At 38.8% G+C, this 12,252-nt stretch overlaps 1 protein-coding gene across 1 annotated transcript in view; it reads right to left on the bottom strand.

Annotated features, from left to right (window-relative positions):
- Positions 1-7,966, bottom strand: part of col5a3b (collagen, type V, alpha 3b) — a 52,088-nt gene extending 44,122 nt beyond the window's left edge. Inside the window, exons 1-5 of the mRNA XM_056767733.1 lie at positions 7,768-7,966; positions 2,875-3,045; positions 2,558-2,771; positions 2,155-2,317; positions 1,949-2,071 (exon numbers count right to left, since the gene is read on the bottom strand). Coding sequence (XP_056623711.1) covers positions 1,949-2,071; positions 2,155-2,317; positions 2,558-2,771; positions 2,875-3,045; positions 7,768-7,861 — 765 coding nt within the window. The 5' untranslated portion in view covers positions 7,862-7,966. The remainder of the gene's footprint in view (positions 1-1,948; positions 2,072-2,154; positions 2,318-2,557; positions 2,772-2,874; positions 3,046-7,767) is intronic.
- Between the last annotated feature and the right edge of the window lie 4,286 nt (positions 7,967-12,252).

The raw sequence follows: 12,252 nt of genomic DNA, 5'->3' as shown, positions 1-12,252 counted from the left end.
CAAGGTGTTCAGGATCAGTAGAAAATCAGAGGTAGGCAAGTTTGATCATGGTTGGAGCTAAACTATGCAGTGCTCCGGACCTCCAGGGTAAGAGTTGAGGAACCCTGGTGTAGACAAACGTGTGCTTGTGGGTGTTTAAATCCTATCACATGAGTTGAAGGAGAAATGATGAAGATGATGTTTATTTCTATTCTCTTGAGTGTAAATGAAGCGCCAGACAGCTCTGAATCCATCACAACATGATCACATGTAGACGTTACTATAGTAACAGGAAGCGTTCTGTGCGCACGATTAGCATTCACTTGAAAAACACTGAGATGTATTACACAACAGTTCAACACGTTCTCTTTTCAAACCCACATGATTGTGTAAAGTCTGAGATGAACTGACCAACGTCAAAAAACTAAACCAGCTTCTGCTACTGCTCCAACTAAAGAATAAACACTTTTGACTTTTATATCATGTTATTAAAGTGATAGTTCACTTCTGTCATCATTTACTCACACTTCCACACTACACAAAAGAAGATATTTTGAAGAATGTACTGCACCCCATTTACTTCTATTGTACCAATGCAAGTGAATGGGGGCCAGTCGACAACATTCTTCAAAATATCTTCTTTTGTGTAAGGTTGGAAAAGATGACAACATTCTCATTTTGGGGGGAACTGTCACTTTAAGCCCTGTAGTCGAGTGCACAAAATATGAACAAAATGAAATATATATAGTCCATATGAAGAGTTTGGTCACAAAATGAGAAATGTTCAAAAATCATGTTTTTATTGTGTTTTATTGTGTTAGATAGCAGTATTTGTTGAGTTATTATATTGATATTCATTGGAATCTCATTTTGGAAACAAACTCTCCAAATATTCTTTTATATTTGTTTACATATACCTCTTCATATATAGTTGACATAAACAAATGTAAGTTAAACAGTCCATCAGAGTGATCTCTCTCACTGACTCAACTGAAGTGACAACAAAATCTAGACCCACCGACAAAAGTGACATCTGCATGACATCAGTGAGATCATCTAGACAAACAAACCAATGTGTAATTCACACACAAACATGAGCATGTTCTCAGCGTGTCAAGCCAGTGGACGGGCACATGTCCACCCACTTTATGAATAGGCCCACCCATTTATTACAAAAATATTTTATTTATTAAATGATTGTTATGTTATTGTATTCAACATAATTACTCAAATCTTAATATAATCAAGTGTCATTTTAGCTGTTTAATGAATTTGATTGACTGAGCCATATCGTGAGTGTGAGTTTGCTTTTGCGCGCTTTGCACTTTGTACACAGTTATAACGTTATGTTTTAGCTAGCGCGATTTCAAAACAAATTTCTATGAACATCATTTTTTTTAAAACATGTATTTCCCTGGGAGAGAACTCCTCCAACAAACCTCCAGCAACATTTCATTTGAGCGGCATTAAAGAGATTAAATTAGCGCTATTTTTGTTTATCAAAGAGTAATTATTAAAAACTTTATATGTGCGATTTAAAGTTTTGGACAAGGTTTTATTTGGTGTTGATTATTACATAAATGTCATTAATTGATTAGCTTTCTGTTTTACCGAAAATGTGAATTAATGAATTAGATTAATATTAATGCAATACTTGTAAAAAACGTGTTTGGGACTGAGACGTGGTAGTTTGTTGTTGTTGTGCTGTGCGTGTTATGTGCCACGGTTTATAAAAAGAAAAGAAAGAAGATTCTAAATAAACAGCCAAGACTGTCAATGTGCCCGCTCACTTTCGCCCAGGCCCGTCCAAAAACTGTAAACTGGCTCTAAACATTAGACGTGTGTTTGTGATGATGTCTTGAGCTCCAGCCGCTGATAAATGAATCAGACATTAGCTGCAGGGCATGTGTTATAACATCATGTTCAACAGGACATCAACAGGTTCAAGACATCGTGTGGGCGGGGTTACCTCCACAGGGTCCAGTGATAGGCTGCTATAAGGAAGGGCGGAGTCACAGTCAGGAATGTAGGTGTGGCAGTAACTGGCAGCAGCTCTGGGGTCCGCAGCGATCAACAACTGCTGGATCTCTCCCTACACAAACACACATATCTATATCAAACACACACTCGCAGACACATACACACGCACGCACGCACACACACACACACACTCACCTCAAACACTTCTTCATCCAGGAGTCTGGTGCCGAACACAGTCACTCCCTCAGTGCTGACCTTAGGATTCTCACCTCTGGGGAGGTCAAGGGTCGCCACCTCTTGACAGTCCAGAAAAAGCGTGACCTTCTGACCTTCCACACTGTACGCCAGTCTGTGCCACCTGTGAGATTCCAGACAGATCTTAACTGGTGTGATGTCAAATCAGAAACATCACCAGGTGTCAGGAGGTCAACGGATCCACTATCAGAACTGATCTGTGCTCAGAAACCACTAGAGATTCATGACTTTGTGTGACACCGTGAGGAAGTTCAAGCTGTCAGTGGGTCGTGGTGGTTAAGTGTATAAAAGAGTTGTGTAGTTGGACGGGTGTTGACATTGAAAAAACACAGGTGTGACTCACTTGCCGTCAGCCAGGTTGAGCTTTTTGAAGACGGGGTAGAGGTCAGGGGTCGGCTGACCGTTGTGGTCTTCATAAAGAAAGACGGGAGAGCGTCCGAGCTCGACGCCCAACTGCTGCACACCCTCACCGTCATACACCGAGAGGAGAAAACACTGAGCGCCGCGTCTCGCCCGCACCGTCACCATCACTGAGAAGTCCACCGGAAACCCTGAGTCTGAAACACACACACACACACAGGTTTAATCCACACAGAACTCTCTATGTGTGTGTGTGTGTGTGTGTGTGTGTGTGTGTGTGCGTGTGTGTGTAGCTCGTACCTGGGAAAAGCTGTTTGGTGGGGATGCTGACTTGAATTTTTTTGTCAATCTTATACGCAAGATCCGCCTCCTCTGAGCCCCGCCTGCTTACGCAAAGCCCCGCCTCCAACGACACGCCCTCCATGGAATCCGATAGGTCCAAAGTCTTCAGTACATCGATGGGATTGGTTGCTGGAGACAATAGTGTCGTACATGTCTTTGTCATGACATGAATATTCATTCAGCAGATGCTTTTGTACTAAGACAAACATCACTTACTGTATCCTTATCACACAAGTCAAGAGTACAGTGTGTGTGTGTGTGTGGTCCTGTAAAAAACTCTACAAACATAGTAAGAGCAGTGATTTATGCTATTTGTGACATGTTTTCTGTTGTCATCGTGAGGAAAATTGTTTATAAATCATGTTTTTTAATGTAAAAATAAAATAAAGTTTTCTGCAGTTTTATGTGAAAAGCAAGCATGACTTTGTAAAGAACATTTAAAACATGAAAACGCAACATGTGTGTGTGTGTGTGTGTGTGTGTGTGTGAGAGTGTGTGTGTGTGCCAGCAGCTGCAGGTCTAGACTGCTCATGTGTCTGTCAGTCCTGCTGCTTGTGTAATACCTGCATCTGCCCCACACATTTACCACACACATACACACACACACACACACACACACACACACACACATGCATGTTTATGACTTTATCATATAAAACTTTACAACAGAGGACATCACTGAATGACCCTAAAATGAGATTTGAAATACATTATTCACACACTCACACCATCAGACAAATCTTAACTCAGAATGAAAGCTTTGAATAACACACACAACACAATCTTCAGATCAAAGACATACAGTGTTTGTGTGTGTGTGTGTGTGTGTGTGTGTGTTTCTGGGATCCAGATGTGAATGACTTTAAGAGAATGAATTAATGAATTCAGTCCAGATGTTCAGACATTTAAAGTTTTGTTTTGTAAAAGACCTCATTAACACACATACACACACACACACACACACACACACACACACTATAGAGAACAGAGCAGACGATGAATGGATTATTAAAACACTTTCTTCTGATCCCTCATAAAGCCTTGACCTTTAACCTCAGAGTCATGACCTGCAGGTGACATCACATCTCTGTGTTCACAATCACACAAACCATATATCATTCAAATAAAACAGAATGAATTCTGCTATCTCATCACAATATATTAACATTGATTATTTAAATAAGGATAGACACTGTTAATATCCTAAAACAACACAACAAGCGCCAACATTTGTGATTATATTCACAACACTTTAAAAACCCCAGAACATTTTCTTTCATAAATATATTAAGACACAAACACACCATATTAATAACTTCACATTCCATCGGTTCTTATGATGAAATAATATGAAAACCAGTCATGACACGCGAGACGTTAGTGAAGTGCGTCCCTATTAGAATTAAACACTGAATTCTTTTCCTCTTGCTTTCAAATCACAAAATAAGCTTGAGACATGAATGGATGTTTGAAGAAGAGAACATGACGACATATTAATATGAACTGATCTATTTGTGTTCAGCTGAAGAAATTAGATCACACACACATCTGTGATGACATACAGTTGAGAGAGGTTTTATATTTTACACCGTGACAGACGTGGCATTCACACCTGACTCAACACATCCCAACATGAACAATCCGCTGCTTTACATACGAGCATGAATGACATGATGGAGTGAGAATGTTCCTCAGGTCCCGACAGAGATCTGTGAAAGAGCATGAATCAAAGAAACTGCAACGAGTCAGGGGTGAAAGGTCAATGAGGAAGAACACCGGACCGTAGATAAGAGCTCAGTCTCCAGTCAGATCTCACACACACACACACACACGCACACACACAGACACACACACACACACACAGTCTGTGAGAGAAACTGACAAAAACATCCACAGGCACCACCTGAAGTCCTCACTGACAAACATGCTGAAGCTTGTGTGAAAAAGTCTCCTCATCTCCTCATGCTGCTGAGATTTTAAACACCAAAAACATCTCAACTTAATGAGGACATCCACATTGAAACAGCCAATCACACGCATACATTATGATATGACGATGTGAAGATCCTACAAACACCTCTGAAGAAGTTGAACTAAAATCCAAATGTACCTGAAGAACTTCAGCTGCTGGACTGTTTTCTGTAGCTCTCTATGAAGCACAATCACAGATTGACCAATGTGCTGCACAATGTTTTAAATGGAGATAAAAGAACATACAACAAGTAACAACACATGTGAAAGATGTAGCGAAAAGATGTGTTTTTAACTTTAAGTCAAAGTGTATCAAGTTTGAGAAGTTCTGACGTGGAAGAGGAAACTGTTCCAGAGTTTAGGTGCAGCTACCACAAGAGCGCTGGAGTTTAGTTTGGACTCTGGAACACTTAACAGTTTCTGATTGGCAGATCTAAGACTTCTTCATGGATGATGTTCACACAGCAGATCACAAAGATAAGAGCGAGCAAGACCATTTCAACAAGCAAAAGCACTTTAAACTCAATTCTCCAGTGGACATTAAAACAGGAGTGACATGTTCACGATACAAACACAAGTTTAAAGTCTTGCAGACGCATTTGTAGTCTGGAGACAGAAGAGTTATTTATACCCAGATCAAGGGAATTACTGCAATCTATTCTAGGAGATAGAAAGCATGAATTGCAGTTTCAAAGTGCTTCAAAGAAAGAAAAGACTTCACTTCAGCCAGCGCTCTTCATTGATCAAACTAAATTCATTTGCCTATCAAATTTAAGTGCATCTTATCAATAGTCTCGTGTTAATGTCAGCAGGATGTTTTTCATCTGTTTCATCGTCTGTCTGAAGAAATCCACGGGTCAACAAGCCACAAATCAATTTACTGTTCAAATGAGAGCAAATCCATCCAATGGATGAAAGCGTCTGCCAAATGTAAAATGTAAATGAAATGGAAAGAAACGTTCTATTCATTACTTACCTAGTATTTGTTGTATTGTTTTCCAGTACAGACGACTAAACATTCTCAAATCAACAAACATTTACTTGACTTCATAGATTATTCTCAACAGAATATTAAATTACATTTATGCATTTGGCAGATGCTTTTATCTAAAGTGACTAACATTGCAATCATATACATTTGTTTCTGAGAATGTTTGAACCCATGACCTTGGAATTGCTAGCGCCCTGTTCTAACCAGTGAGCCACAGGACAGCGAGCGAAAGTTACAGGGAAACTTTACAGTCAAATTCCGCCATGAATCAAAGCGCAGAAGGTCTGTTGCGTTGCAGTCTACAGACGGGAGTCAGAAAGCTCCTGAACCTTATTGAAACCATCTTCATTTGCGTAGCGAAGATGAGCGCATGTCCTAAGATTGTCCAACGACTTGAGGGCAGAGTTCTCATTTTTTGGCAGAGTTCCATTTGAATCTTTTCTGAAAAAAAACACTTGAATGAGGTTTATATTTCTTTTCACCTTTGGCATAATCTGACTTTTTCAGAAAATGTAATTGCTATCTTGGATATTCAGACATTTCTGCTTGAAGACAAGACCATTTTTTCTTCGCGGTGTATGGGTTTGTTTTAAGTATAAAATGAGAAACTGGATGCATTGACTACTACAAACTAACAAATGTTTGCTCACTAGCAACACAAAGGTTGTGGGCGACTAGCAGTGGCAGAGCGATGTGATGTCCTTCATTTCAATGGAAACTTAACTATCTCCAGTAACACGAGCGACACCGGTGGGGACAGGAAGTGGGCGTGTCTAGTTACAAAGTTGAGAATTGTTCAACCTTAAAAAAAATAATGAGCGACTTTCGGGAGCGACAACCAATATGAGCTCACGTCATCATTCTCTGGTCAGTTAGGCTGTGGTCACATTTGGCGTCTTTTTTTACAAGAACAATGGAGAAAGATGGCAGCATCGTGGTTACAAAAACATGGTTACATGATTTACTCCATCAGATTCTAATGCTTCAGAAATACATCAGAAGATGCTTTGGATATAAGCGTCTGCAGATGCACTCATGTTAATGAGGAGAACTATAAAATGACGCAATAAAATAGTTAATGATGAATCACGTCATGCTGCTCTCATCCATACAGCACACGTTACAGCACACACTAAAGCACACGCTACAGCACACACTAGAGCACACGCTACAGCACACACTAGAGCACACGCTACAGCACAGACTAAAGCACACGCTACAGCACACACTAGAGCACACGCTAAAGCACACACTAGGATTCTTTCGCCTGAAGGGAATGGTTTCTTTAATGAAACACACTGCTGCTGCTTTAAAGGGAATTCTTTCATCCTCCCGTCATGAGTTTCTTTCTTCTTCACAACACAACAGAAGATATTTTGAAGAACGTCAATCATCCAAAAACATTGAACTTCATTGACTTCCACAAAACCACTGAGACATTTCTCAAAATATCTTCTCTCAGGTTCCACTGAAGAAAAAGTTTAGATTTAAGACAGCGGACAGTTTCAGACCTGTTGGGAATGTGCTGAAAAATCTGTCTGTCTGTCTGTCTGTCTGTCAGTTCAGACCACATGAAACCATCTGAGCTTGAAGATGTGACCAACACTCTCACAACGCTGTTGTGTTTTATGGATCAGCATCACAGTCACAAGTTCTGTTAGACGTGTACACATTCATGACTTCATGACAATAAAGCAGAACCAGACTGAGGATGAGACCAGCTGCAGGAGATCACTTCCAGACCTTCAGTGCACAAAACAACCATCTGAAGAACTCATCCAAACATCAGCAACACAAGAACAACCATCAGAAGAACCACATGAAACCTCTATAACACCGTCCTGAAGACCAGTTTAATGAAGTGTGTGTGTGTATGTGTGTGTGTGTACCTGCTGGTGTCACGTGCAGAATTAATAAAGCTGTCAACAGCCTCACAGCAGTGATCCATGACTTCATCTTCATCATCTTCATCACCTTCATCATCAGATCTTCACCTGTACCCACTCGCTCGCTCGCCAACTCCTCACGAGCTGCGTTTGTGTTTGTGTGTCCAACCAGAAGAGACTGAACAAAGACAGAGAAGAAAAAACCTGCAGGAGCTTCAGACAGACAGGGAAAAAAATAAGAGTGAGTGAGAGAGAGAGAAAGAGAGAGAGAGAGAGAGAGTCTAATCAGACCATTACCTCTCTTTCTCTCTCTCTCTTTTTCTTCTATTTGTAAGGTGCACAAAAAAAACAGAAGGTCAGAATTATGATTGAATGTAGTTCATAAAGTATCTGTGGTGAAGTTGAATCTGCTGTCATTCATCCATGAAACAATAATTCAGTGTAACACAATATTTCACTCATCACTCAACTCAACTGCATTAATAATCTCTCGATCGCCCTCACACACATTTCATATGTTAAGTTCACAACAGTTGTTTACAGTAGTATCAGGTCAGTCACAGTCTGGACACACAAACTTCACCAAAGTACAACAACAATGACGCACATTGATCTTCTCTTGACAGGGAAGCATTTCAAGTTCATAATATCAGAGCCTTACAGATATACAATATAAAGTGTTGATAAAATGACCAACCTTCACCCACCCACACATACACACACACCTGAGCAAGCTAGAACAAGATGTTGAGCTGCACAACTAATAAAATAAAATGTGCTCTGACAGATTCTGAATTCCTGCTTAAAACAGAGCCTCAGGCACACGTGCACTCACACACACACACAAACATTCTTGTTTTTCTGCCATAAGCGGGACCACCATTTTTTGATCAATTGTGGGGTCCACCCATTCCAGTGGTCCTCTATAAAAAAATAAGCAAGATAATGGGGATTAAAAAAAATATATATACATAAACCTGATTATAACCTAAACCTGATTATAACCTAAACCTGATTATAACATAAACCTGATTATAACATAAACCTGATTATAACATAAACCTGATTATAACCTAAACCTGATTATAACCTAAACCTGATTATAACATAAACCTGATTATAACATAAACCTGATTATAACATAAACCTGATTATAACCTAAACCTGATTATAACCTAAACCTGATTATAACATAAACCTGATTATAACCTAAACCTGATTATAACCTAAACCTGATTATAACCTAAACCTGATTATAAACTAAACCTGATTATAACCTAAACCTGATTATAACCTAAACCTGATTATAACCTAAACCCTAACCCTATAACCTAAGCCTGATTATAACCTAAACCTGATTATAACCTAAACCTGATTATAACCTAAACCTGATTAGAACCTAAACCTGATTATAGCCTAAACCTGATTATAACCTAAACCTGATTATAGCCTAAACCTGATTATAACCTAAACCTGATTATAAACTAAACCTGATTATAACCTAAACCTGATTATAACCTAAACCTGATTATAACCTAAACCTATAACCTAACCTATAACCTAAGCCTGATTATAACCTAAACCTGATTATAGCCTAAACCTGATTATAACCTAAACCTGATTAGAACCTAAACCTGATTATAGCCTAAACCTGATTATAACCTAAACCTGATTATAGCCTAAACCTGATTATAACCTAAACCTGATTATAACCTAAACCTGATTCTAACCTAAACCTGATTAGAACCTAAACCTGATTGTACAATCACAAACCTGACACACAATCAATCACACACACACACACAATATATCACACGCACACACACAAACAAACACACTCTCTCTCTCTCTCTCTCTCTCTCTCTCTCTCACTCTCTCCTACACTCTTTCTCTCTCTCCCACTCACTCACTCACTCACTCACTCTCTCTCTCTCTCACTCTCTCTCTCTCTCTCTCTCTCTCTCTCTCACTCTCTCCCACACTCTTTCTCTCTCTCCCACTCACTCACTCACTCTCTCTCTCTCACTCTCTCTCTCACTCTCTCTCTCTCTCTCTCCCACTCCTCTCTCTCTCTCTCTCTCACTCTCTCTCTCTCCCACTCCTCTCTCTCTCTCTCTCTCTCTCTCTCACTCTCCCACTCTCTCTCTCCCACACTCTCTCTCTCTCTCACTCTCTCACTCACTCACTCTCTCTCTCACTCACTCACTCACTCACTCTCTCAAATTCAAATTCAAATGAGCTTTATTGACATGACTTGTACAGTATTGCCAAAGCATTGGTCATTTCATTAGCAATGAACAAAACAACAAATAAAGAATACACATGCAAAACAAAATGCGTAAATCAATGGCTAAATTTAAACTACATATTACTGTAAACATAACTTCAAAATCATTGTAGATACAGATACTGAAAAATAAATAAACAAACAAATTAACAAAACAAACAAAAAGAAATGTTTACGTTACATAAAAAACTGCAGAGCTTGAGCGTGATATGAGTTTGGATCACTGTTTTTCAGGTGCTTATAGAATTTTAGAGCTCTTTTTTGTATATTCAACAATAAGGGGTATCGTCCTAATTCAGCTCTACATGAGTTGTTTGGTGTCGATCTGTTTACTTTTAGTATGCTCTTACAGATGAGGGTATGTAGAGTTTCAGTTTCTTCTTTTTCCCATTTAGAGAAGTCTTGAGTTTTAAGTGGTCCCCATATCTCACTGCCGTATAATGCAATGGGTTCAATTATTGCTTTTAGGAGTTTTAACCATGTCTGAATTGGAATTTCATATTGAATCGTATTTTTAATCATGTAGAAGACTCTCATTGCTTTTGATTTCAAATCATTTACAGCCGGATTGAAGTTTCCTGTTGAACTTAGTTTTAGTCCCAGATAAGTGTATTCTTTCGTGTGTTGGAGAATTTGGTTTCCTGCTCTGAATATAAAATGATTTTCCCTACACCTGGATCTCTTTTGAAAAATCATTATTTTTGTTTTTCTGAGGTTAATTTTAAGAGCCCACGTTTGACTGAAAGTATCTATGATGTCAAGAAGCTGTTGAAGTCCCTCTTTTGTTTCTGACAGAATGACTAAATCATCTGCGAAGAGGAGGCATTTGATTTCTGATTCGGTCAGGATCGGGCCTGGAGCGGTCAAATTATTCAATGCTTTGGCTAATTCATTTATATAAATGTTAAATAAAGTGGGGCTCAATGGACAACCTTGTCTGACGCCTCGACACTGTGAGAAAAATTCTGTTCGTTTGTTTCCTATTTTCACTGCACATGTGTTGTTCTTATACATGCTGCTGATTAAATCAAATGTTTTCCCTCCAATCCCATTTTCTAATAGTTTTAGGGAAAGACCTTCATGCCAGATGGAGTCAAAAGCCTTCTCAAAATCAACAAAGCAAGCGAAGACTTTACTTTTGTTTTTGTGGACATGTTTGTCGATGATAGTGTGGAGGGTATAAATGTGGTCTGATGTTCTGTGTTTGGGCAGAAATCCAATTTGATTTTTCTCCAGGAGTTTGTGGTCTTGGAGAAAGTTTTGCAGTCTTTTATTTATGATCGAACAGAATATTTTCCCCAGGTTGCTGTTGACACATATGCCTCTGTAATTGTTTGGCTCAAATTTGTCTCCTTGTTTAAAGATGGGTGTAATTAGGCCTTGATTCAAGGTGTCCGGAAAATATCCTACACTCAAAACTATGTTAAAGAATTTGGTTATCACCGTCTTGAATTTTTCATTGGTGTATTTAATCATTTGATTTAATATTCCATCAATGCCACATGCTTTGTTTGGTTTTAATTCATGCAATCTATCTGTGAGCTCATTTATTGTGATTGAGAAATCAAGGGGATTTTGATTAATCTTATTTATTATAATTTCCAATTTGCTTTTTATTTCATTTCGAGCAGAATTCATTTCTGTTGTTTTGTACAATGTTTCAAAGTGTGTCTTCCATATGTTCCCATTTTGGATGGCCAGTTCTTGTTGCCGTGGACTATAGAGAGTGTTCCATTTATTCCAAAAGTTTATGTTTTTTATTGACTCCTCCATTTCACTAAACAGCAGTTCTGTATGTTGTTCCTTCTTTGTTCTGAGAGTTTGTTTGTATAGTTTCAGAGCTTCATGATATTGATGGCGCAGATCTTGATTGTCAGGGTCTCTGTGTTTTTTATTGGAAAGATTTCGTACTGTTGTTCTAATAGTTTTGCACTCGTTGTCGAACCACTTTTCTTTGCTGTTTTTTGGTTTACTTTTTGAAGATCTTTTCAAATTGCACATGGATGCTAATTGGTGAAATATGTTTGTAATATCATGTAGTGCCAGATTTGTGCCTGCTTTATGAAAAGTGAAAGTGAAAGTGAAAAAGTGAAAGGTGGATATTTATTGGGTGGATAGTTGCTCATCGTAAATTTGTCTAACAATAGTTTGATATTTTGATATCACAGACTCTCTCTTGCTGGGCTCTCAGGTCATTGGTG

The sequence above is a fragment of the Triplophysa dalaica genome, chromosome 2 (genome assembly GCF_015846415.1).
Source record: "Triplophysa dalaica isolate WHDGS20190420 chromosome 2, ASM1584641v1, whole genome shotgun sequence".
Classification (NCBI taxonomy): Eukaryota; Metazoa; Chordata; class Actinopteri; order Cypriniformes; family Nemacheilidae; genus Triplophysa; species Triplophysa dalaica.
Note: the sequence above shows the minus strand (reverse complement) of the source record. Positions and strands in the feature narration are given on the sequence as shown.